Source organism: Trichomycterus rosablanca, chromosome 14, assembly GCF_030014385.1.
Source record: "Trichomycterus rosablanca isolate fTriRos1 chromosome 14, fTriRos1.hap1, whole genome shotgun sequence".
Taxonomy (NCBI): Eukaryota; Metazoa; Chordata; class Actinopteri; order Siluriformes; family Trichomycteridae; genus Trichomycterus; species Trichomycterus rosablanca.
Window position 1 is genome coordinate 27,190,303 of NC_086001.1, and position 27,583 is coordinate 27,217,885.

At 37.5% G+C, this 27,583-nt stretch overlaps 1 protein-coding gene and 4 non-coding genes across 5 annotated transcripts in view; 1 reads left to right on the forward strand and 4 right to left on the reverse strand.

The window, feature by feature from the left end:
• Window positions 1-27,583, reverse strand: part of LOC134326771 (zinc finger protein 850-like) — a gene marked incomplete at its 5' end in the record, with an annotated part of 251,417 nt that overhangs the window by 42,126 nt on the left and 181,708 nt on the right. Inside the window, one exon of the mRNA XM_063008929.1 lies at window positions 25,876-26,560. Coding sequence (XP_062864999.1) covers window positions 25,876-26,560 — 685 coding nt within the window. The remainder of the gene's footprint in view (window positions 1-25,875; window positions 26,561-27,583) is intronic.
• trnaq-cug (transfer RNA glutamine (anticodon CUG)) lies at window positions 4,622-4,693 on the reverse strand. The gene has a single exon. It is a non-coding gene; the product is annotated as a tRNA-Gln (tRNA).
• trnas-uga (transfer RNA serine (anticodon UGA)) lies at window positions 12,900-12,981 on the reverse strand. The gene has a single exon. It is a non-coding gene; the product is annotated as a tRNA-Ser (tRNA).
• Window positions 13,917-13,998, reverse strand: trnas-uga (transfer RNA serine (anticodon UGA)). Its single transcript has one exon. It is a non-coding gene; the product is annotated as a tRNA-Ser (tRNA).
• Window positions 14,219-14,300, forward strand: trnas-uga (transfer RNA serine (anticodon UGA)). Its single transcript has one exon. It is a non-coding gene; the product is annotated as a tRNA-Ser (tRNA).

The following is a 27,583-nucleotide window of genomic DNA, read 5'->3' on the forward strand; positions in this document are numbered from 1 at the left end:
TAACTAACAATCTGGTCAACATGGCCTCGTCTGATGATCTGTTTGCTGCTGCCTGACAATGAAGGGCAGTGGGGAGAGGGGACACTCGGGCAGTGCATTTATCGCGGCATGTAATGTGTTTTATAGATGCATTGGGCTTTTTCAGCCTTTCAATTCGAAATGTATTAGAACCAGTCACAAATATACTATTGCCGGCCAATGTCTTCCCATGCTCTTTACAGTTAATATACTGTAGTAATTATACAGTTAATACAGTTAATTATAGTATTACAGACTAATTATAGCACACTTATAAAAATAATAAAAATAATAGAGTAAATGTGTATGTATGTGTGTATATCTATTTATGTATGTGTGTGTATATTTAAAATTATATGTATATGTTTGTGTGTGTGTTAGAGTGTAATCTTAAATAAAGTGCATTATATTATCGGCTTTACTGTATCTTTTACACAGATTCCCAAAATCGCTTGCGGTGCACTCACTGTGTATTTTGACTACATGTATTGTAATATATTTTGGTCTTTTAGTTATTTTTATATTTTACTTAACGAAAATATTGTCGTGTTTTTACTTTCACTATCGCGGCACTTTACCGCTAGCATTAGCCCCTTGCTACTGTAGAGGGTCGGCTCACCTAGCCGCTGTCCGGTGGGGATGCTGCGGGTCTTTTGCTGTGCGGTGGTGGAGGTGTGGGAATAAAGGCACACGGCAGGGTCGAGTCACTTTAACTGTTTAGTCAGGACTTAAGTGAGCGTTACAACACTTTACACCGCCGAGCTCCAGAACCCGAACTTCCATTCTGGGGACATCCGGCGAGTCTCATATACAAAACTAAACTTACGGCAGAACGTCCGAACGCACGTGTATAAACCTGGTGCTGCATTCTGATTGGCTGAGCTGAATGTTGTTTACATATCGCCGCTACAATATTGTCCCGCCCTTCACTATCTCTGATTGGTTTAGACCATGATATTGGCCTAATGTGTGTCTGTTGTTTTTTTTTCCCTCGGACGCCTGGTCGCACCGGTGCGACCTGAGATTTTTTTTAGTCGCACCATTGAGAAATTAGGTCGCATGTGCGACCAAATTGGTCGCACTCTAGAGCCCTGATAAGTAAGAAAATTAAGCAGAAGGAGGAAATGTAATGAAAGTGAAAACAAGTTTGTGCTTCAGGAAGAGAAACCGGTGCATCTCTTGTGTTATGAGGCCGTGTCTGTGGTAAAGGAGGACAATATAAATGCAGAATTCAGCCTCCAAGAAAAACAACAGACTGCAATCACAGCAGGATACGTTACAATTGGCCGTTTGAGGGCCACCATAATGCTAATGTGGCCCTTGGTGAAAATGAGTTTGACACCCCTGGTCTACACTAAAAGTTTTAGTGCGCATTTAAATCCTGTTTTAGGGTACTGATCACATTGTCTACACTAAAAGTTTTAGTGCGCTTTTAAACCCTGTTTTACGGTACTGATCACATTGTCTACACTAAAAGTTTTAGTGCGCTTCTAAACCTTGTTTTACGGTACGACGCTCTGACTTAGTACAGAGATTAAAACAGAAAGAAGTTTTTTTACAGTTTAATAAACTTATGGAGTCCTGATGCACACAGATGTACTAGAAATAAAGTCTGTTCTAGTCTAAATGTAGAACAATCTACATGTTCCAAATTCAGACCTTCTTTGGTATTAAAAAAATAAAGAAACCTGCTTTCAGTTAAATCCACTATATTTAAATAAGTGTCCTACTTACTCATAATACCACATCTTCTGTTTTTAAACTCCATGAAATAAGCAAAATAAATTATATGAATTCATCATATTTTTGAAGCGTTTAAGTATTTTACTGTGGGATTATGAAGTAACGGGATGGTAAACTTATATAAAGTGTTTATTCAATTATGTATTGACCAGTTTTTGAAGTCCAATAAAATAACCAAATCAAACAGATTAAATAAGGATTATTACTAAAATTATAATCCTTATATAAATATAATAAATAACCAGGGTATAAAAGGGTTTCTTTGCTAAGAAGAAATTCTGCAATGTTTTCTAACACAACAACCACTACAAAGTACACTGTAAACACTGTCAGTACATGGTGACTACGAGTGGTTGATTTCATATTAAAGTTTATGTTACGTTTTGTTAGGATTCAGTTGCAGGAGAAGCTGCAGGAAGTAAAAGATGTTCAGGATGAGGATGATGTGAGTTATGAGAGTAACGAGGAATTCTTTACCCAGTGACTTCCAGCATCACCATCATTCTTTTTCATTCCACACTGGAGCAATCAACAAAAAAAATCACTTAAAGGGTCTGCAGTGGATAAATGTTATTACAAAAAGTGTTCGACTTGTTCACCCATATTACAGTTTTACATTTCTAGAGTTTCTACAAGGTTAAAGTCATTAGACTGAACATTTTGTGATTGACTGTCCAGTTGAAGTAGATGTTGTTGTGCACAGTGAGCTGAAAAGACGACCTCAGAGAGCAGAGGAACAAATCGATGCTTCTAAGAGCTCTTTATCTACAAAACCTGCAGAAATCAAAGAGTCTGGTTACAGAGATGAAGCTCCAACTCCTGCTGTTCTGAAGTGTCTTCTGGAGACCAAGAACAAGGAGAGGAAACATGAGAATGAAATGTTTATGTTATAACAGTCTGGATCCAACATGGTTGAGTGCAGCAGTAGGAACAGAGGAAGCTCTTCCTGTTGGTATTAGAGTTTGGACTTGAACATTTTCTCAGTTTATTACAGTCCTGTACAGCAGCGTCTCTTATCCAAGCAGTAGATGTTTGCTTTAGAGCTTTTTATTGCTTTGATTTACACTTTCCCAAACAGTGTCCTCAGTTTGGGAATCATTACAGCAGGTAGTGAACCAGCTCCCTGGTAAATCTTCAGTTATACCGGTTTCAGGGGCCCTGATTTATTCAACAGAGGAGGAATTTAACATGTGAAGAGCAGTTTAAGATGTATGTTAGATGTATTTTATATTTTTGTTTAATCACAGTTTATTAAATAATTAGTTAATGTAATTCAGACATTAATATATTATATTGTATTATAGTGTTAAATTGTGGCCTATTTTAATGAGATTATGCTTTAATGCTGTATTTTCTTAAATGTATTTATGCTTAATCTCATTACAGTCGCTACAAATAATATGTGGCTGCAATCAAAGAAATGCAGTATTTTTAACAATGTAAATAATATATTAATTATTAACTGTCAGATTTTGTTAACATTTTCCTAATTAGTTTTTTTTGTGTATCCAGATACATTTTTGTATTTAAATATTTATTTGTATTAATACTAAATAATGAAAAAAAAAAACCTCAAAAACATCTTTGTGCTGTTTATTATTATTATATTATTATTATTATTATTAGTAGTAGTAGTAGTAGTAGAATTAGTAGTAGTATGTATCATGGTAAAATTCATGGTAAAATCAACCCAGCATTGGGTAAAAAACAATGGTTAAATTGCACAACCCAACAAGTTAAAATAACCCAAACACCTGGGACAGAAGAGCCATAAACATAAACACTAATTTTTTTTTAGCTTGATTATCTTGCTGGTGTCACGTTGTAATGAAACTAAAATAAACAATTAAATAAATGAATAATTAAAAGCCTAAAATTTAAAAGCAAGTGTTTAGGTTCATTCATCATCTTAACACATATTACAAACTAATCAAGCTCGTCAAATTTCAGACATTGTTCACGTAAACAAAAATCTCAAGTGGAAGCACAAGATTCATTTATTTATAGACGGTGCTGTTTATGGTTTTACACTTAAAAACATGAACAGTTAAAAATAACAACACACACAACAACAACAATTTAATAATAATGTCACAACTCTGTACCCAAGCAACAAGCTGTAATTTATCTAGCACCACTAGATGGGAACGATCTCTGTACAACATTTTGAACTTCACTTTAAAAGTCAGTTCAGTGTGTTTTACTGTAGTAAGAATAGCTCCACATGTTTTGTACGTAGTGTTTATGGTATTTAAGCTGGATGGATAGATGGAGGTTAACATGTAATCTAAGGTGACTCTTAAGTTTATTCGCTGCTGTTGGCTTATAAAGTTGTACTGAACAAACTGGCTCGTATTTTGGCACTGATGTACCTTCCTGAATGGTGATCTGCTTGGTTGACACAACTAGCACAAGTAATCGTGGTCTACACCCCACAAGCGCTCTGTTGTACTTGCGCATGAGCTGAACGCTACCATCCTGAAACTGCTAAAGTTTCTAAACCTTGGAACTCACACCGGCTCCCAAATGAAACTTGCCATTTGCTGAGTAAATAAAGCCAAAAAGTTAATAATTAGTCATTTAAGAGCAAGTTGGCTGTTAGATGGCGCTGTAAACAATGATTTGCGATTATATTTTGGGATGGAGCAGTCACATGTGGAACACTATAACACTACTAGTGCTATTATGATATTCAAGCTGGATGAATGGATGGAAATTAACATGTCATTTAAGGTGACTCTAAACTAGCACAAGCAATTGTGATGCTCTGTTGTACTGCACATGCGCTGAATGCTACTATCCTGAAACTGCTAATGTTTCTCAATCTTGGACCTCACACCGGCCCCAAATAAAAGCAGCAAGGTCCCACCGAGATTTGAACTCAGATCACTGGATTCAGAGTCCAGAGTGCTAACCATTACACCATGGAACCCTGACACCACAAAAACTAAACGTAATGATTCGCCATTTGCTGAGTAAATAATGCAAAAATATTCAACTTCAGACTTTACTTTTACATCTCAAGTGATTTAAACTTACGTGATTGATATAATTGACTGAAATCAATTGACAAAACTGAGGACATTTAGAAGTTTTAAACACTAAATAAAAGTAATTTTAGTTAAACATTGCCACCCAAGTATCAAAATCACAACAAAACGTTCCACTGTTGGAAAATTGCATTAAGTTCAGGATGCAGTGGGCCCGTCCCTCCTTGTCGCTCTGAAGCAGATGATTTGATGTTTGTGCACCTGTTCAGATCACAAGTCACTAATGATCACACAGAAGTCACTTGATTTTAATACTGTTTGTTTTTGAAATGAGATCCAACAAGCTCATGGTAAGGTGTCCAAATAATTTTGGCCACATAGTGTATCATTATTATTGCTGAGGAGTTATGTGTGTCTACATCACTTCACGTATCTACACTGTAAAACATTTCAGCGTCAATAAGTTATGTGAACTCATTACTTCTTTTCAACTCCAATTGTCATGACAAGTTTTGGATATTGAACTCAGGTTAATACGTTTTCAGAAAATCTAACGTAAAATAATCAGTTGTCTTGACTACTTGTGAGTTTTTCTATGTTGTCAATGTTCATTTAACTTAAGTCTGTAAGTTATCAGTTAAAAAAAGAAAAGGGGAAAGAGTGGGCGATTCCTATAGGTGGGCACCATTTTTGAGTTAGACAGAACAATAATATTTTTTGAAATGTTAAAACCATGGGAGCATGGGGCTAACCAATTTTTTTCACAGACGGAAAGCCATTAATATTAAGACTGATAAAAAACAAGAATAACACACGTTATGCGATAGTGGACTACTTTCAGCGGCAGAGGGATACACCTGACTCTGGACTACAGTTTGAGACAAATTGAGTGCGGATTGATACACCGAGTGGAGTTTGGCAAGTTGGAGCGTTTACTACTGAAAGCGTCAATGGCGGGAAGCAGGTGAGTTTATCAAAGTTTAAAACCTGTGTGATAAAAAGTGAAATTGTGTACGCCGATCATTGAATGTGACAGAACTGACGGATTTACTTGTTTCGATATGTTTGCCGAGGCCATGAACGCTTAACATTAGGTTAACGGTTAGCTACTACACCACTTGGGTCCATGGCAGATGTTTTGTTTTGTGCTGTAATGCGTTTAACGGAACGTTAACTGTGGCGAACTAAACTTTGGTTTGCCTTTGAACGAAACGTCTGCATGCGTGCTCAGGTAAGCTAATAGTGGTAAAGATTATGTTAACTAGCTAGCTAATTCGTTAGCCATCCACTTTCAAAGGTAAATAACGACTTATTTTGTGCGTTATTACACTGTGTTGATCTGCTGTGTTAAAGAATTTGTATTTTCTTTTTAAAGTTGTAATTGAGTTAAACTGACCTATGTAGGGATGAATGAAGAGACCTAAATATCTCCCTATCCAGATAATAATTTTATTCACATACATTTTTGAGAACACAATTTAGCATTCTTGTTTTTTCTCTCTGCAGAGTTCTGAAGGCCCCTCTTATGAAGTGGAAATGGTCCAGGAAGAATACTACAGCACTACAAAGAGCAGATTTATTCCTAAACAACATTTATGGAACCTGTTTGCAATAAATGTGTTCAAAAGTGGCATTGTTTTTATTTTGGGTACACATTGCCTTTTTAAAAGATGTACCAAGAGCCAAGGTGAAAACATATGAAATATTTTTTGTTTAAATAAATGTTATTTATAAACAGAAGTTGTAAGTTGATTCATTATAAAGTTTAAAGAAACTGGGAAACATTTATTAGTCAAGTCTAGAAATGATGAACATAAGCACTGTTAACTTTAGACAATAAGTTATGTGAATATAGCTGAAGTTTTATTAACTTAAAAGTGTGTGTTAAAATAGTGAGGAATTGTACTTTTATTTGACTAGATAGCTCATTTTCTAAAATGAATAAAATAAACATAGTAAGCTATTTTGACTCAGTGCATCAAGTTGAAACAATAAATACTCATTAGTTAAACAACTTTTTAAGTTGAGTTTACTCAGCTTTTTAAGGCAGCAGGTGAACTTAAGTTTCTGGGTTTAACCAACGTGAAATGTTTTACAGTATACTTTAACAATAAAAAGATTGAAAGTACAGATCTCTATTAACAAAACATCTTGTGTATTAGCCAAGTACATACAGAACATAATAAATGCTCAACATATTCACTCAATATGTAACTTTAAACTCAACTTTGACTTTAAACAACTGTTATTGTACATATTTGCACATAAGAATGAAATATCTTTTGTGTTGTTGTGATGTTAAGGTCGCAGATGGTTATTTAAAAATGATTGGCATCTTTAGCTGGATGAAGGCAGGTATAAACCAGGTTAAATAAAACCTTAACACACAGCATTATTAGATCATGTACTCAAATGAAACATGTATCTTTGTCTTTTTAAGAACAGGGGTCACTAGCCTATTTGAAGAACAATGGATCACCTAATATGTGTGTATACATACATATACTTTACAGCATAAAACAGACTTGTTGTACAGTTAGTCATTGTGTAACACTGTTAAACGTTGTTCATGTTTATGTATAAATAACTTTAGCGCCATCTTTTGATCATATTCCGCAATCACAATCACGCAATCACAATCACCTTTTCCTGTGAGGATGATCCCCAGCAGACTGACCGAGCACTGCAGGGGGTCAGATAAGCAATAAGCAGAGCTCCCATGCAGGGGCAGGGAAACATTCTATTTTATTTTGGTAGTTTAGTTTCTAACTGCAGTTTGAAATGTTGGAAGGGGTGTCCCAATGTCCCCGTCCCTAGGTCCCCATGTCCAGTCTGGTTTGGCTGACAGTAGATGAGGTGTGTACATTACTAGATGATGGTGACTGCAGTGTTGAGTAGCGAGGATAAATATCAACAGGATAGTGAGAGGAGTGACGGGGAGCCAAGTCATTTCCATTTCCATTTTTTTTTATTTTGTGGATTTGGCCCTTGTGAATGCGTGGATTGAGTAGATCTGGGATTGTAAACACTTTGTTGGATTTGTGTGTTTATGTTGGGAATGTTTGGTTTTCAGTGGGTCAGAAACAGTGATGCTGAGGTTGCAGCTCCACTTCAAATCATTTAATTTGAATAATTTAGATATAATTCATTTTTAAAATATTGAAATAAAAGAAAGGTTTGTGGATAGTTTAAAACCCGTATTGACAAACTAAATATTCAGATTTGTGTTCCTTGTTTTTAAAATATATCTATAAAAGGAAAGTTTGTTTATAAGAACACAGCTGAATGTTTTAATTCAAAAGTTTGAGTTTAATTTTTAAAGTTTGAGTTTTAAAAATTGAAACAGTACAATTTTAACTTGTGTAAACTAGTATATGCTATATAATGTAATAATGGTAATAAAAATAAGTTAATTTTTTCTTCATTCCAAATGTTTAGTTATTAATCTGTAATAAATAAATGAATATTTACCAAAATAAGGTTTGTAGTAGGTGAGGACCATTGATTGATTGTATATAAAAATAAATAATGTAATTTTTCGAGACATTGATCCTTATTTAAAACAATGTTAATAAATACAAACTTCTTTGTAGGGGGTAAAACGTGTTTTTTAGTTTGACATTAATGCATCAAACTGTAGCAGACTTTAATAGGTTGATTTGTCTGAATAAATGCACAATAAATGTTTTCTACGTTTTTCTGTTAGTTTTAGAGATACGTCATTTCCATTTTTTTCCATTTTGTGGATTTGGCCCTTGTGAATGTATGGATTTTAAGTAGATCTTGTGTAAGAATTTGTAAAAGAAGTCGTATGTGTTTTGTGTTTGGTCCAGCACTAATATAGATCTGATCTGAATATTAAAATAACTTTACTGAGCAAACAAATGATGCTATTTTTCACAACAAAAGCACTAATGAAATACCAAGCTTGTAGTTTAATAAGTTTATATGAAACACTGAAATATAAAAATACAACAAAAGCTGCACTTTAGCTTTAGTCAATTTTATTTAAGGATTAGTAATCAGAAGGTTGTTGGTTCAAGCCCCGTTGCTGCAAAGTTGCCACATTTTGGCCCCTGAGCAAGGACTTGAACACACATTTCTTTTGAATTAAACTTCTTTAACTGAAGTAATCAGAAGGTTGTTGGTTCAAGCCCCGTTGCTGCAAAGTTGCCAGATTTTGGCCCCTGAGCAAGGACTTGAACACACATTTCTTTTGAACTGAATTTCTTTTGTTTCACTGACCGGTGACGTTATCGGTAACAGCCAGTGTATCACTGGTACCGGTCAGTGCGTTGCGGATGTTGTGACCCAGGCTAACTAAAGCTGGTCCTGCCCGGCCTACAAACTTGAAGAGTCGTACAAACGGATCAAATGTGATCATGAGACCAGCTGTAATTTCAGTACGAGTCCAGTACTGTGGTCTGTTGTTTTCATTACTGAACTCAAAACTGAGCTCAAATAAGGTGTACGCTCCGTGGGGCCCTAAAAAAAAGCAGAACCATTATTAGTATTATTATCATCACTTTCTATAGTCACTATATATCATATATACATTTACTCTCCACACACACTTACTCTGACCCAGGGTTTGTACCGGCGTCTGTTCCACTATGCTCCCGTCCTCAGACACGGTTTGTACTTCTGTTTTAGTTGTTTAACAGAAGGAGGAACATCATTCCCAACAGAAGTTGATAGATGAATGATGAATGATGAAGCAGACACACACACAGCTCACCAGCCATGCAGCATATCAGCAGCTCATGTGTGGATTTAAGCTCTACACACCGAACACCCTGTAACTGCTCTTATCAGTTCAATACAGCATCATTTCTGTGTATCCTCAGTAACAGGGTTAGGCTGGTAAAGTCGCACCTAGCAAAAATATAACGGGTCTTACACCAGCATATGGAACAAACCAGTTACATCTCACAATCACATTTATGCTGTCCGTTTTACTTCAATAATTACTCAAACAATAATGAACATAAAAAAAATCACACTATTTCATAATGCTTTGCTATCGTTGCAAAATGAAAGCCAACCGTAAACAGCAGAACCGCGACCCAGATCAGTCACACAGCAACAGAAAATCATAAGCACTTATGTGCTTACCTGATCTATATCCATGTGTTGTTCCATTAGGGATATAATCCACAAGACCATCCTGTATGTTTCCAGATTATATAAATCCATCCCCAACTGTTTTATCCTCCTAACTAATGTAAACTATTGTAGATCATTTATTCTCTCGGCCAGTGTTGCCAACTCCTCAGTAAGGAAAGTAGCTATTGGCTGTCCTAAAAGTCGCTAAATGACGTCATCACCTAATTTGCATAAGGTCAATTTGCATGTAATTGACGCTGTAGAAGAGAGGAATAACATCGTGGGAGAGACAAAAAGTGGGTAAAAACACCCTAAATATGTTTAGAACTACAAATGAACATTCTTCTGTTGATTTGTGGTTTGTTTATGTTTTTTAAGACAACATTGAGCTACTCTGAGCAGGGTTACCAGATTGCGACAGTAATTTTCAGCCAAAATGCATGAAAAAATGCCCAAAACACAGGATAAGCAGATGATGTTTAGCATTTCACAAATAATAAACCAGTTAAACCATCATGACGTACAAATTAATATCTTAAAATGTACAGATCAGTAATTATACATATAAAGAACAAATTATTTTTGCTTGCATGTCTTTAAAACAATTTCCAACAAAACCCGCTATTCTGGTGGAAAACAGCCCAATCTGGCAACTCTGACTGTGATACTGACCGCCCGTGAGTGCTTTGGGGGGGCGGAGGGGCTCACAGCAGCACCCGCTGCTCGGTGAGGACAGTAACTGCAGAACAATATGTGTTTTCACGTTCGAGTCTCCAAGTCTCCAGTAACACCAGAAAAAGTCGCTAGATTTGTCGCTAGTCGCTTTTTTGAAAAAAAGTCGCTAAAGGGGTCTGAAAAGTCGCTAAATATAGCGACAAAGTCGCTAAGTTGGCAACACTGCTCTCGGCTTTCCAGGTAAAAAGCTTAAATTGGTGATTCGTTCACTAAACTGTCATTTATACAACAACCAATAAAGAAAGAGATTGAAATTCCGCCCAGACTGTGAATTCTGAAGCTCTGATTGGTTTATACATCTGAATCTCTTCACCAAATGAACCGATTCATGGAGTTGTTTATGCACAACATCATAATGAAACAGAGTGAGTCGTTTCTGACTCGTTAACTCGTGATTCAGTTCGCAGCCACAGATGCGTAAATGCTCCGCAGGATCGAACAGCCTAACGGGCCGGTTTCATGTCCACTTCTTTACAGGTTGTAAAATCTACTAAAAAAAAGTACAAGTACACAAAAAACTCCTCAATTACAGTAACGCGAGTAAATGTCATTCCTTACTTTCCACCTCTGGGTTTGGGTCACAGTGTTACCCACTGATCCACCATGTGGCCCATACAGCTCAAATAATGGTGTCATTTTTAAACTCATTTATTAACAACATCAATAATAATAATAATAATAATAACACATTCTGAGTCTCTGGAGGATGAGTGTCTACATGTTTATGTAGTTTGGGTGTGATTTGTTAAATCATCTACTGTCACACTGCACCTGAAATAAACAGCTAACAATGCTACAAATCAGTAAATAATGTTCACAAGAACTTTTAAATAAAAAAGTTAAATGAGATTAAATCTGTAGAGCTGCTCTAAACATCTACCATTTCAGCCCCGCTGTCATGAAGTTCCCTCAGCTTCCTAATTCCTATTCATTCATGGAGACACTGGCACAAGATACAAACTGGTTTAACTAAATGTGAACTAGTTTAAAATGTTCAGTAACAATAATACCTCCAGTTACGTTCTATGTATATATTTTACCACCCTTAGAGGCCTCCATGTTACAGTTTTCCATCTACATTAACAATACAAACATTAAAATTACAGATCTGTATTAACAAAACTTCTTGTGTTTTAGCCAACATCTGTGCACTGATAAAAATAGATAATTTCATAGATAGTAAATACGCTATATGTGCATGCACAGTAGTGTAGGTTAGCTGTATGTTCATTAAATATACATTTAATGAAATGTATTTAATAATACAGATAAATAAAGCTCATCATGTATAACATAGACTGGTGAGTATAGAAACATAATTGTGTACATCAGGTTTGGATCCTGATCTGAAACAGTGGTTAATAGAAGTGCTTCAAAATATTTATCATATTTTGTCTGATTATCTGATTTAATATTAAAGGCTTGATTATTCAGGACTAGTTAGATTTCTGTAGCAGGATTAGTTTATTTCTGTTGCGAGTGTTTTGTCTGTAGCTCAGTAGGCAGAGCTCTGGGCTGTCAATTCCCAGTTGTGTATAGCAGAAATTGTTGGACCCTTGAGCATGGCTTTAACTCTCAAAGCTCTGACCCCAGCTTCTAAACAGACTAGCTGGAACATGTTGAGTAGTTTACTCAAAATAAACGTACACTCATTTGTGTGCATGTGTGTACCTGTACTCTGGGCTGTTGTACTTTTGATGATCCACCTGACCAGGCAGCAGTTCAGTATTGGTGAGAATGAAAGGCGTGGCTTGATGATGCGGAGATCAGCGCTGCTTCCTACCTGTGCCAGTGTCTGCCCGTCAGTACCAGAGTGTAAAACAGCGCCTACACACTTCTGACCCACAGCCTGAGAGAAAGAGAGAGGGAGGAGATGATGATGGTGTCAATGAAGCGGAAAAGTCGGACTAGTTTAATTACTTTAGGTTCCTTTTATAGATCTGGTAGATGGTGTTCGGGGCATTGATGGTGTTTGTGGGGTTGTTGGTGGTGCTGGTGGTGTTTATGACTCTTACTGTGGTTCAGTAGAGTTGGAAAAAAGGACAGAATCACAAATTCTGCTCTCTACCAGAAAATCCTGAGGTAAAGCGTTGTGTAATGTGATTTTATTGTGAACAGGATTTGACCCTAAACAGGGAGAAAGTTCAGTAGGATTCTTGTGGGACACAAAGAGGAAGGTTCACTTTATTTTCTGATATAAATATGTTACATTCATTATTATAATCTGAACACAATTATAAATTTTTATCAGTGTTAAATCCACAATCCTCTGTTTCAAGGTGTGGCTCCTTAATTAAAAGTCCAGGCCGCTGTGAGCAGGGTTCGAACCTGCGCAGGGAGACCCCATTGGATTTCAAGCCCAACGCCTTAACCGCTCAGCCATCACAGCTGTATAAGGGATTATTCTTAGCTGTTTTCTGTACTGGGGTTTCCTAAATTCTGTTTTTTTTAACAATAATTTACATTATGAGACAGGATATAAACAGAATATAAAGAACATCAGACCAGCACGCTCACTTTAAAGTTAAATAATAATATAAGATTGTAATAAATGATAAAATTAGTTTAAAATCAGTTTTCTTACCTTCCGATCTTTTGCTCTTTCTGTTTTTTCTTGTTTGCATGTTTCCATGGTCTCCAGTCTGTGTGAAAGCCGCTGAGACGTTCCTCCAGTGTCGCAGTGCAGCTCAGTGATTTTGTGAAGCCGAGAGAGAGGAAAGGACAGAGCGAACCCGAGAGGGGACGAAGAGCCCGAACATCTCACGTGTCCTTCAGAGTAAGTCCTATAGATCCGCTCACTACACAACAACTACGCAAACAATGAAGGTGCACAGAGACTGTTATAAAACCTTATTCATTCTTAAAATATCAATCTGTGTTTCTCTGGGATTTCAATCTTCCACCCAGTGACACTGAATTAGCAAAAAGCACAAACGTTTCATTTTACTTCAAACTGAGGTAAATAATAAACTCACAGCAGCAACAGTGAAACGTGGTGGTGGTAGTGTGATGATGTGGATGCTTTGCAGCTTCAGGGCCTGAGTGATATTACAGAACCATAAATTCTGCTCTCTATCTGAAAATCCTGATATATATATATATATATAAAGTTAATAAAATTAACACACTGTGGTTTGTGGTTTCAGTTAATTAAGTTGAACAGAACCACAGATTCTGCTCTCAACCAGAAAATCCTGAGGTAAACATTGGGATGTTACGTATAGGAGGATAACTAGTTTTACATTAATCATGATCTGATTGCAATCATACAACTTTATCAGTGTTTATCAGTATATACGTTAAGCTTTCATTAAAACTCACGATCGCTGTGAGCAGGACTTGAACCTGCGCAGGGAGACCCCATTGGATTTCAAGTACAACGCCTTAACCACTCGGCCATCACAGCTGTACGGAGGTTGTAGACCTGAAGGTGTCTGGTACTTCCTACATTAATCAATCAAATTTGGAGCATTTGTGGGTCCATCCATCCTTATACTGTAAGTTTCCCTGAAGCAGCAAAGCATCCCCACATCATCACACTTCACTGTTAGTATGATAATCATATTGTTGTTGATGTTGTTGTTGAATTGGTTAAGTTTTTGTTAGAGAGCTCCTGTGTTCCTCAGGCTATGATGGCCGAGTGGTTAAGGCGTTGGACTTGATATCCAATGGGGTCTCCCCATGCAGGTTTGAACCTTGCTCACAGCGCTGCTCTGTGCTTTTATTAAAACATAAATAAATACACACGTGAGCAGGGGCGGCTCGTTCATTAGGGCGATCGTGCGACGCACCACCAAAGTGCGAAAGGGAAGAAATGTTTCTATCACATTCAACCAGTGTTAAACTAGCTGTGACTGTTCTGGAGTCTGTTTTGTCTCTGAATATCGCAGTCCAATCAGTGTGGAGTTGTGTTCCGTACAGTACCGGCCCTTTCGGGGCGATCAGGCTCTAACTGAAAATCGCCCCAGATCGCTCTCATAGACTCTCATGTTAAAGCTCTTTTTTTTCGTATTGAGGGCGCTCTAATGCATTTTGAATGACTTCCGGAAGGGCTCGCACTTACGTGCCTGCGTCACACATAATCGTTCCTTATTTGGAAACTAAACGTGGTGTTCCATATTTTTATCAATGGGAGATAAACGCTGCAGATTAGACTGAGACAGCGCGATCAGAAGAATGCCAAAGTGAATGTGGAAGGAAAAAGTAAGAGTTTCTTTTTTTTTCTCACAGTTTAGCTCTAATAATGAAAAAGTTAATATCTTCTTTAAGTGTTAGCTATGGATATCATTAATGCTGTTAATGATGTATCACACGTATGTGATAACAACTTCATTACAAATGTACAGCAAAGAGAAGGAGCAGTGTACTGGTGTGAGAACAACACATTCCAGACACTTCATTAATGGTCTGCCATGCTTAATGGTTATCTCCATGGTAACAACCACTTCAGGACTTTTGCCATCTGTTCTTTATCCAGTGTCTTTGCCATCATCAATAACAATCATGGGAGAGAGGTCAGTTGTTATATTTAAAGTTGTAAAGTTAAACACAGCAAGTCTGATTTTGTCTTACACTCCCTTCTTTTGTAAAAGGTACCAGCCTGCTGCAATAACATACTACCTCACAAACAAAATTCATTTCATTTGTTTTCATCGTCTTCATGAAGACAATCAGTGGTATCTTTATGATGGTGCTGAAGAACCTAATAGACCAGGCCATGGAGAAGTTAAAGCGACAGCTTCGGTTGTGCAACGAATCTTCTCTAGTACCTGCCAGTTAGGCCATCTTTTGTGCATTTGAGTAAGTTTTGATTGTATGCACTTTGTATAATACCCTTCTTCTGTCACATGATTAACAAAAAGTCCATCACAACAGTTTGCACTATTTATGTTTACATACTGTATGTATCTTCAACAGGCTGATGTAGATATAGTCCACAGACAAGAGACACAGATGAGCCATACAAGGTAAAATGCTAATTATCATATTGATGTTTACATACTGTATATATCTTGTTGTTTATATTTTACTACCATCTACAGTGTATTCATGTAAATAATTACTGTATCTTGCACATGTGGTTAGATGCTAACTGCATTTCATTCGCTGTGTACCTGTACTCTGCACAATGACAAAAAGTTGAATCTAATCTAATTTTTTTTACATCTTGAATTTTTGGGAGCATTTCCCAGGGACCTGTTTTTGCTTTTAGTTTTAAATATTCAAAAATATTTTTTAAAAATATTGTTTTTTTTTAACATCTTCAACAGGTTGATGTAGATGGTCCACAGACAAGAGACACAGATGAGCCATACAATGTAAAATGCTAATTATCATATTGATGTGCTTGGTGATTTGTTTTGAAGTACACTGCACAAATTACATATGTACTCTTTCTTTTCATTCCAGAAACATACAGATTTTGAAGGCAGAGAGGTGGTGCAATGAAAACAAACACCATTTCAAGGGAGAGGTTGCACCACCACCACTGCTATACATGACCAGAGATGAGGCAGAAGAGGCCCTTCACAAATTTCACACTTTGCAAGAGATTGTCAATGAAGATGACAGAGCTGACATCCTCGTGAATTTTTCATTGTTTTTCAAAGAAATTGAGGATATGCATTTTTTATGCAAAATGTTAGACAAAATGAAGCTTAGAGTTTGCTGTGAAAAGATTTAGATTCATGCACCCAGGTCAACATGGAACATGAAAAATCATGTAAGACTAATTTATTTTATAATATACAGTGTATCACAAAAGTGAGTACACCCCTCACATTTCTGCAGATATTTAAGTATATCTTTTCATGGGACAACACTGACAAAATGACACTTTGACACAATGAAAAGTAGTCTGTGTGCAGCTTATATAACAGTGTAAATTTATTCTTCCCTCAAAATAACTCAATATACAGCCATTAATGTCTAAACCACCGGCAACAAAAGTGAGTACACCCCTAAGAGACTACACCCCTAAATGTCCAAATTGAGCACTGCTTGTCATTTTCCCTCCAAAATGTCATGTGATTTGTTAGTCTTACTAGGTCTCAGGTGTGCATAGGGAGCAGGTGTGTTCAATTTAGTAGTACAGCTCTCACACTCTCTCATACTGGTCACTGAAAGTTCCAACATGGCACCTCATGGCAAAGAACTCTCTGAGGATCTTAAAAGACGAATTGTTGTGCTACATGAAGATGGCCAAGGCTACAAGAAGATTGCCAACACCCTGAAACTGAGCTGCAGCACAGTGGCCAAAATCATCCAGCGTTTTAAAAGAGCAGGGTCCACTCAGAACAGACCTCGCGTTGGTCGTCCAAAGAAGCTGAGTGCACGTGCTCAGCGTCACATCCAACTGCTGTCTTTGAAAGATAGGCGCAGGAGTGCTGTCAGCATTGCTGCAGAGATTGAAAAGGTGGGGGGTCAGCCTGTCAGTGCTCAGACCATACGCCGCACACTACATCAAATTGGTCTGCATGGCTGTCACCCCAGAAGGAAGCCTCTTCTGAAGTCTCTACACAAGAAAGCCCGCAAACAGTTTGCTGAAGACATGTCAACAAAGGACATGGATTACTGGAACCATGTCCTATGGTCTGATGAGACCAAGATTCATTTGTTTGGTTCAGACGGTCTCAAGCATGTGTGGCGGCAATCAGGTGAGGAGTACAAAGATAAGTGTGTCATGCCTACAGTCAAGCATGGTGGTGGGAATGCCATGGTCTGGGGCTGCATGAGTGCAGCAGGTGTTGGGGAGTTACATTTCATTGAGGGACACATGAACTCCAATATGTACTGTGAAATACTGAAGCAGAGCATGATCCCCTCCCTCCGGAAACTGGGTCGCAGGGCAGTGTTCCAGCATGATAATGACCCCAAACACACCTCTAAGACGACCACTGCTTTATTGAAGAGGCTGAGGGTAAAGGTGATGGACTGGCCAAGCATGTCTCCAGACCTAAACCCAATAGAACATCTTTGGGGCATCCTTAAGCGTAAGGTGGAGAAGCGCAAAGTCTCGAATATCCGCCAGCTCCGTGATGTCGTCATGGAGGAGTGGAAAAGCATTCCAGTGGCAACCTGTGAAGCTCTGGTAAACTCCATGCCCAGGAGAGTTAAGGCAGTTCTGGGAAATAATGGTGGCCACACAAAATATTGACACTTCAGGAACTTTCACTAAGGGGTGTACTCACTTTTGTTGCCGGTGGTTTAGACATTAATGGCTGTATATTGAGTTATTTTGAGGAAAGAATAAATTTACACTGTTATATAAGCTGCACACAGACTACTTTTCATTGTGTCAAAGTATCATTTTGTCAGTGTTGTCCCATGAAAAGATATACTTAAATATCTGCAGAAATGTGAGGGGTGTATTCACTTTTGTGATACACTGTATATAATATTTTTTAAAGACTTAGCAGGTATTACTATAGATAATTTCGTTAGCACTGATCTTATTTAGTTCTTCTTTTTTTAAATTTTGTGAACTTGATTATTTTGTATAAATAAAGCAATGTGTATGCTTCATTCCTTTTCATTGAAAGAGTAATGTGTAGACTGTTCTATGTTTATAAAGATGCACATTTTGTTGCATACTGTATTTGATAAATAATGTTCCATTTTATACTATCTTGGCTAGTCATATTCTCTTGAATATTGCTCTCTCAACTTAGGAAGTGAACTTGAGTGAAGAGTAAAGATGGTTAGATGTTTATTGGATGGTGAAACTTTCATGCAACTACTTGCATGTAGCATAATTTCTGTGCAACTTGACATTGCGCTTTACAGTCTTAAATTAAAGTGCAATTTAATTTAAGGTACGTTTCAAGCAACCAGAATTACTGGAAAGTTGAACTGTGTAAAGCCTGCTTTAGAAGAAATAATGGTAATCATTTGCTAGTTCTATTGTTGTATAGGGGAATAAAACGATCAAAAAGAATAGCCATAACTACCAGACAATTTCCCAATGCTAGGTAAGAACATGTTGAGGTACAGCGGTTTGTCTAAAACAAGATGATTAAAGAGGATACATAAACAATGTATTAAATATTTCACATTTGTTTCAACCTACAAAGAGAATTAAAAAAAATATTCCTCTGCACAAGATATCTGATTTGGAGGTATGAAATTAGTTGTCCTTCCTGAGAGAAGAGGGCTAGATCTGGCCAGATGCTGAAATAGGCTTTGAAAATACCAATGGAAATTGAGTTTGAGGAATACATTTTTCATGACTGGAATCACAATTGGCAGGTCGGTGTAAAACAAGATTTTTGTACAGGGAAAAACCTGATCGTGACGGACTTATTGTTTGTCTGTCTATGCATGAATAATGCCTTCAGTATAGTTTTTAAACGTCTTTAAAATACAATCTTAAATTGCACTAGATGTAGCATGTTGCCAGTTAATTTGAATCAATTTTCATGTGCACCATTGCTGAGTGTGCCATGTTGGCAGTTAGATTTTAGGTATAGAATGAACTTGGGCCAGTCTAAAATCAACTTTTTCTTACAGAGAGGGACCAGTTCTGTATAATGGATTTGTTATTTGTCTGGCCCGACTTGAATTATGCCACCAGTATGCTTCTGAAATTGCCCCTTTGAATCAATTTTCATGTGCACCATTGCTGAGTGTGCCATGTTGGCAGTTAGATTTTAGGTATAAAATGAACTTGGGCCAGGCTAAAATCAACTTTTTCTTACAGAGAGGGACCAGTTCTGTGTAATGGATTTGTTATTTGTCTGGCCCGACATGAATTATGCCACCAGTATGCTTCTGAATAAAAATAGGTTTTCCTTACAGTGGAAATGCAGCCTGAAAGAATGAATTGAAAAAATATTTTACAAAGTAAATTTTTTAATTATATTTGAATTACATTTTTACATTGACAATATCACGATGAGAATCAGCCAAAAAAAATTATGTTCACGTCTTCATTTAGTTGATTTATGTCGGTAAAATATAAAGTGTGCAGCAAATATCCATGGCGAACGCTCCCTTTATGAATAAGGAACCAACTTCAGCCGCTAAATAAGAAGCTGCGAATAAGTAACCAAACGAATCGGAAGCCGCGAATAAGTAACTAACTTCAGCCTCGTAAAAGTTCTATTAGAAGTCTTTTCTGTCTGATGCTGCTCAGTCCCACAATAGTTTCAACATTTTCACTCATGTTTACAGCCTCACAGCATTAAAAATAAACAGTTAAAACAGTCTGAAAGAGTATTCCTGGATTTCTCTTTAATAGGGAATAAAGTTTATATATCTGTCTGTCTATCAGATCTTTAATAATGAATTTAGCAGAAGAGGAACACATAACCCCCATGGATCCACAAAATGAAGGATTCCAAGAGAAACTAATAAAAAAGGAGCATGATGCCACTTTCCTACCAGACAGTATGGTACAGTACAGTGAGGTACAGTATAGTACAGTATGGTACAGTACAGTGTGGTTCAGTACAGTGTGGTTCAGTACAGTATGGTACAGTACAGTGTGGTGCAGTACAGTATAGTACAGTATGGTACGGTACAGTATGGTGCAGTACACAGGGCTCTAGACTAACGTTTTGCACTGGTTGCACTGGTGCGCCTAACTTTTTTTCTTAGGTGCACCAGCACAAAAGTTAGGTGCACCCAAATTTTCGACCGCATCGCATTTAACACCACAGTTTTACAGGTTCACTTTTTTTTTTTTTAAATCACTGTCCATACAGGCAATACTGACTTGTAAATAACTAACAATCTGGTCAACATGGCCTCGTCTGATGATCTGTTTGCTGCTGCCTGTCGCTGAAAGGGAGAGGGGACACTTGGGCAGTGCATTTATTGCGGCATGTAATGTGTTTTATAGATGCATTGTGCTTTTTCAGCCTTTCAATTCGATAAAACAGTTAATTATAGTAATGTAGACTAATTATAGCACACTTATAAAAATAATAATAGAGTAAATGTGTATGTATGTGTGTATATCTATTTATATGTGTGTGTATATTTAAAATTATATGTATATGTTTGTGTGTGTGTGTGTGTGTATGGGGCTCTAGAGTGTATCTTTTACACAGATTCCCAAAATCGCTTGCTGTGCACTCACTGCGTATTTTGACTACATGTATTGTAATATATTTTGGTCTTTTAGTTATTTTTATATTTTACTTAACGAAAATATTGTCGTGTTTTTACTTCCTTTACTATCGCCGCACTTTACCGCTAGCATTAGCCCCTTGCTACTGTAGTGGGTCGGCTCACCTATCCGCTGTCCGCTTGACTTCAGTTTGTTGCAATAACCCAGCTGGTTTTGTATTTGGATTCTTGTACATTTGGCAAGTCTGACATTCCTTTACATATTCCCACACATCTTTCCTTATAGTTGGCCACCAAGCCACTTCCAGAATTTTTCTTAAAGTTTTCATCCGGCCAAGGTGACCTCCAAAAGGGCTACTGTGGAAGTACTTCAGGAACTGCTTGACCAAGTCTTCTGGAACCACCAACTGATAATTATAGCCACCGAATCTGGAAGGCACACCCCGGTACAAGACGCCTTGCTGTTCTTGGTACTGCACCCGACCCAACTTGGTGCTTTGGCAGGTTTCCTTTACTTGCTCACAAACCTGGCTTGTTCTTTGAGCAGCTTCAATTTCTTGAAGAGAAGTTGGCAGGTTGCACCAATCAGTTTTGGTCACAGCAATGCATATATTTCCTTCTATGGTAGGTGGGGCTCTTGATAGTGCGTCTGGCACAACATTGCAGCAACCTTTCCTGTAGTGCACTCTGAAGTCAAAAGCTTGGAGACGAAGAGTCCAGCGAGTTAACCTTGAAACCGTTTTAGGAGAATTAAATGCCCATGTAAGGGCACTATGATCCGTAAAGATATCGAATACAGCTCCTTCTAAGTAATGCCGCCACTTTTCCACTGCCCAAACCACAGCTAAACATTCTTTCTCGGTGGTGGAATATCTTAGCTCTGCTCCTTTTAAAGCACAGGAGGCATATGCTATGACTCTTTCTTCCCCACTGATTTGCTGGGTAAGGACAGCACCTAGCCCAACGTCACTTGCATCAGTCATCACTTGAAAAGTGACATTATGCCTTGGTTGGGACAGGACAGGGGCAGCTTGAAGGGCCTCCTTCAGCCTCTTGAAGGCGTTTTGGCAGTCTACAGACCATTCCCATTTTACACCCTTCTTTTTTAGGTGATTTAGTGGCGTTGATATATCAGCCAGATTAGGGATGAACTTATGATACCAGCCCACCAAACCTATAAATCTTTGCAGGCTCTTAAGATCCGTTGGAGTGGGATATCTGCAAATGGCTGTCACTTTTTTAGGATCTACTTCTACTCCCTGGCCAGATACCACATGCCCCAGGAAGTTGATTTGAGTCTGGAAAAGGTGACACTTTTTTACATTAAGAGTTAGCTGGGCTTGATTTAATTTGTTGAAGACTGCATCCAAGTGCAGCAGATGTTGTTCTGGAGTTTGCGAGAAAACGATAATATCATCGATGTATACGAAACAAATTTTCCCTTTCAACTCTCCCAACACTTGTTCCATCAACCGTTGAAAGGTGGCTCCAGCATTTTTCAGCCCAAATGGCATCACTTTAAAATGGTATAAACCTTGCGGTGTGATGACAGCAGTCTTTAGTTTACTCTTTTCGTCCATTGCCACTTGCCAGTAACCACTTTGTAGATCCAGTGTGCTAAAATATGCAGCACCCTGCATTGATTCAAGGATCTCATGCCCTAAGGGCATAGGATATGCATCATGGAAAGTCTTGGAGTTTAGACCACGGTAGTCCACACAAAAACGAAATGATCCATCAGGTTTGGGTACCAGAACCACAGGGGCAGCCCATGAGGAAGAAGAAGGTTCGATTATGTTGTTCTTTAGCATTTTTTGGACATGTTCCTTGATAATATCCTGCTTTTGGATGGAGGTCCGATAAGCCCTTCTCCTTATAGAGAATTAATCTGCGGTAATGATGCAGTGTTTTACCACTTTGGTGGATCCCAACTTCTCTGTCCAGACAGTCGACCACTTCTGCAGCAGTGGTCGTACTAACTCTGGTTGACAGTTAAACATGTTGTCCACTTGTGGCACATTCTTCACCATGGCCATATAGAAATTAATTCCACCTGCTATGTTGGTCCAGCTAAGAGTGGTTCTCGGTTTAACCAGAAACTTATGGGACTTTCCGCTCGGTAAGGTGTATTCCCCCAGGTGCGGTTTAAGAGACATTTTGCAGGCGATTAAAAAGTCTAAGCCAAGCAGGACTGGCATGTATAGACTATCTTCCCTCAGGACATACACATCGGTTTTATATGAAACATCGTGGAGTTTTAACACTAGAGGAGTTTTGCCAACAGCTTTGCTCTCTTGGCCATCTGCCATAATGAAGGCTTGATTTTCACAGCGTTGCAATTCTTCATTTTCCCAGGATAACTGCTTCCACAAACGTTCTTGAATAAGTGTGTATGTACTGCCAGTGTCCAACACAGCATCAATGTTAGCTCCACGGATCTGTATGGGGATAATGAGAAGGGAGGGCGCTCCGTGTACTGTTGCGAGATTGCCATCCCCGATATTCTTATCTCCGCCTTTTCTTCGATTTTTCTTGCTTTGGCGTTCTCCTGAGATATTTTGTACTCTACTCCAGTACCCTTTTGAGGAGGCCCAATCCTTCTCAATCATCGATCCGGTCTTAACAAGCTGGTCAACAGTAGATACAATGCCCCGTAAGCCACTAGCCAGCCGTGGGTTACATGCATTTAGGATTCTCCTCACCAACTCCTCTTCAGACATCTCCGGCCGCCACTTTAAGCACAAAGCCCAATAATCATAGGCAAAGTCCCGAAGACGCTGCTCTGGAGATTGGACCATGGCATGGAGCTGTTCTTCAATTTCTGCAGAATAATCCTAAGATAAAAAAGCCTCCAAGAAAGCGGTTTTAAACATGGGCCAGCTTTTTATTTTGTTCTTGGTTGCCTGCCACCAGCTCCGTGCCGGACCCTGTAGCACAGCATTTAGCGCGCCCAGCAACTCCTGATCGCTCAAGGGACGAAGTGTTAAAAAGTTTTCACATTGTTCTATGAAATTAGTGACATCGGTGGAGCTAGTGGATTCACCAAACTTTGGAAAGTCCATACGAACAGGTGGAGTGGATGGAGCACTGAGAGCAATAGAGCTGGCATCACTAGGAAAGAACTTTACTGCAGGAGTAGATGTTATTAGGGGTTTCGAGTATTTCCGCGGGCTTCCACGGGTAGATTCTTTTAGCTGTTCTTCCCACCAACTATCACGCCGATGTAGACATTCTACCATAGTTCGGTCCAGATAGCCAACTTGTCAATCCCCTCTCTCAGCCCTTCCTCTCTACTAAGTGAAGAATCAACCACATCTTTAAGCCGACCTTCCAAAGCTTCTACCTTTTCAGTTTATTGAGCTGATCTCTCCGTAGGTTTAGCTCCATGCTAAGGTCATCCTCTTCCTCACCCTCATGCTGTCCCACTGATGTCTTGGGATCATCCAAATATAGCTGTTCCAGCAGGCTAGAAACCTCAGTAATATCACCACGGGGCTGCCTTTGTGTTACATGCTGAAGGAGTCTATTTTGTTTTTTTGATGCCTCCATCTTATGATAAGGAAAAGCTCACTGTGAGTATCCTATGTATACGGGTATACTAACTTGTGGATGAAATATCTACAATTATCTAGGATAGTTAAAGTATAGGTAATGTAACCTATCCTAAGCAGAACAGGTTGAAAAGCAATAATGCTAGCCCAAGTCAACAACTTAATTAAACAACTGTTTAACACAGGTTAAATGTGTTGCTAACCACCCAATAAAGAGCAACAAAAAAAAAAAAAAACTTTATCTGCACTAGTAAGCTCAAAATAGAGGATTGACGCCCAGATCCCCGTACGGATCACCACTTGTAACATTCTCTCTTTAAATTTTAACCCTTAATATGTTTAGTTCAAAGGAAAAAAAAAAATAAGACGTACAAACACCTTTTAGGATGGGATGGCGTAAAATTCACTCTCCCCTAGCTCACTACACAAACAAAGCTCCTTTTTTTATTATTTTTTTTTATTTTTTTTTTATTTTTTACATATAAAATTTATTAAGCTAAATAATTTCATACCCCGATTACCCGACACTTTTAACAAACACACAATACATACAAATACCAAACAATGATCCAGATATTTGACATGCCTGTTCCCAAACTCAAAAGTTAATAAAGGCTCGACGGCTACCATAAAGTTTGCAGACAAGAAGAGAGCTAAATCCGGTAAGATAGGAAGGCAAAAGTTTATTAAACTAATCTGGGACTCGGCGGTCCTTCCTTAACCCAGGTAGCTCACCAGCTTTATCCCGTTAGCATGTTGAGGGTCCGTTGCTGCTCCCAAAGAAACGCTTTGTCCTTTTTGTCAGTCCAAGCAATTCCCAAAAAACCACACAAAAAAACGTGGTGTGTGCGCACACTTATAGGCGTAAAAAACGGCAGTCAAAAAAATATATATTCCAGCAGTGAGAGAAGTTTGCAACGCCGGTAACCATGCTCCCTTTTCAGTCACTCTCTTCCGTGTTTATCTCTCAGCCTCCTTCCTGATTGGCTGACCGGCTCATTACGTACAGCAAAACTGTCTGGGGCACGTAAATATAGGGGAAACGGTAATACCCTTTAATATTAATAAAATAAAGTAATTATTTCCTACCTTCCCCACATTATTATTATTATTTTTTTTAAACTAATTAAACTATTGTAACTTTGTTACATAGTTCAACTCTGTTTAACGGCAAACTAGAAGTAGGTTAAAACTACAAGAAGTAAAAACAACACGTTTATAAACTTCAGCACAGCAAGACATGAATAGCAAATGATATTTAAGTTTAAAGTCCATATGCACATTATTCCAAGTTATGCATTTCAATACTGATAAGCCAACATGTGCAAATTCATTTAACTTAATGCATCATGAGCTAACCTGATTCAAGCATGTAATACAAAATCAACTAATACGCTTAATAAACATCAATTAAAATGTCTATTAACAAATAAACATACCCACAATGCATCCACAGGCATGAAATGAACTTCACGAGGCTCTATTACATTCTCATGCACGAATCGCTTTACTTAGCGAACCGCTACTATGAATCATCATCAGTTACTAAACGACTCTTAAACAAACAAACATTTGCCACATGAACTGTATTAACAGCACAAACTCTGATGATTAAAATCTAGTACCGACTCTGTTAGTATCTGATTCCGGATGCAGATAATGTTTTTCCCCAGTGTGAATGCGCTGGTGTTTTTTGAGATTACCCTGTTGATTAAAACTCTTCCCACAATGTGAGCACTGATACGGTTTCTCTCCAGTGTGAATGCGCTGGTGTATTCTGAGATTACTGTGTTGATTAAAACTTTTTCCACACTGTGAGCACCGATATGGTTTCTCTCCACTGTGAATGCGCTGGTGATTTTTGAAATTAATCTGTGTAATAAAACTCTTCCCACAATGTGAGCACTGATACAGTTTCTCTCCAGTGTGAATGAGCTGGTGTATTTTGAAAGAGTCCTGTCTGTTAAAACTCTTCTCACACTTTGAGCACTGATACGGTTTCTCTCCAGTGTGAATGCGCTGGTGTTTTTTGAGATGACTCTGTTGATTAAAACTTTTTCCACACTGTGAACACTGATACGGTTTCTCTCCTCTGTGAATGCGCTGGTGTGTTTTGAGATTACTCTGTGTATTAAAACTCGTCCCACACTGTGAGCACTGATACGGTTTCTCTCCAGTGTGAATGCGCTGGTGTTTTTTGAGATGACTCTGTTGATTAAAACTTTTTCCACACTGTGAGCACTGATACAATTTCTCTCCAGTGTGAATGCGCTGGTGTATTTTGAGAGCACCACAGGTACTGAAGCTCTTCCCACACTGTGAGCACTGATACGGTTTCTCTCCAGTGTGAATGCGCTGGTGTATTTTGAGATTACTCTGGTACTTAAAGCTCTTCCCACACTGTGAGCAGACGTTTCCTTCTTCCTGTGTGGGACTGAGAGAGATGTTAATGCTGACAGTACCAGAGGACGTTTGCTGATTACTGGAGCTTCTGGTGGGCGTCAGATCCTCATGTTCAGTCTTAATCTTCACCAGAGTCTCATATTTATCATGGTTGCAGCTCTTGATGTGATTGTGGAGCTGATTTTGGGTTGTAGAGGAACGTGGACACGAGGAGCAGCAGAAATCCTTGTTCAGTTCTGAAGCAGAAAATAATCAAATACATTTATAACATTATAAATAATCAAATACATTTATAACATTATAAATAATCAGATACATTTATAACGTTATAAATAATAAATACATTTATAACATTATAAATAATCAGATACATGTATAACATTATAAATATTAAAATACATTTATAACATTATAAATAATCATGAACATTTATAACATTATAAATAATCATACACATTAATATCATTAGAAATAATCAAAAACATTTATAACATTATATAAAATCAAATACATTTATAACATTATAAATAATCAAATACATTTATAACATTATATAAAATCAAATACATTTATAACATTAAAAATAATCAAAAACATTTATAACATTATAAATAATCAAATACATTTATAACATTAAAAATAATCAAAAACATTTATAACATTAAAAATAATCAAAAACATTTATAACATTATAAATAATCAAATACATTTATAACATTATAAATAATCAAATACATTTATAACATTAAAAATAATCAAAAACATTTATAACATTATAAATAATCAAATACATTTATAACATTATAAATAATAATATACATTTATAAAATTATAAATAATAAAATACATTTATAACATTGTAAATAATAATATACATTTTTAACATTATGAATAAACAAATACATTTATAACATTATGAATAATCAAATACATTTATAACATTATATAAAATCAAATACATTTATA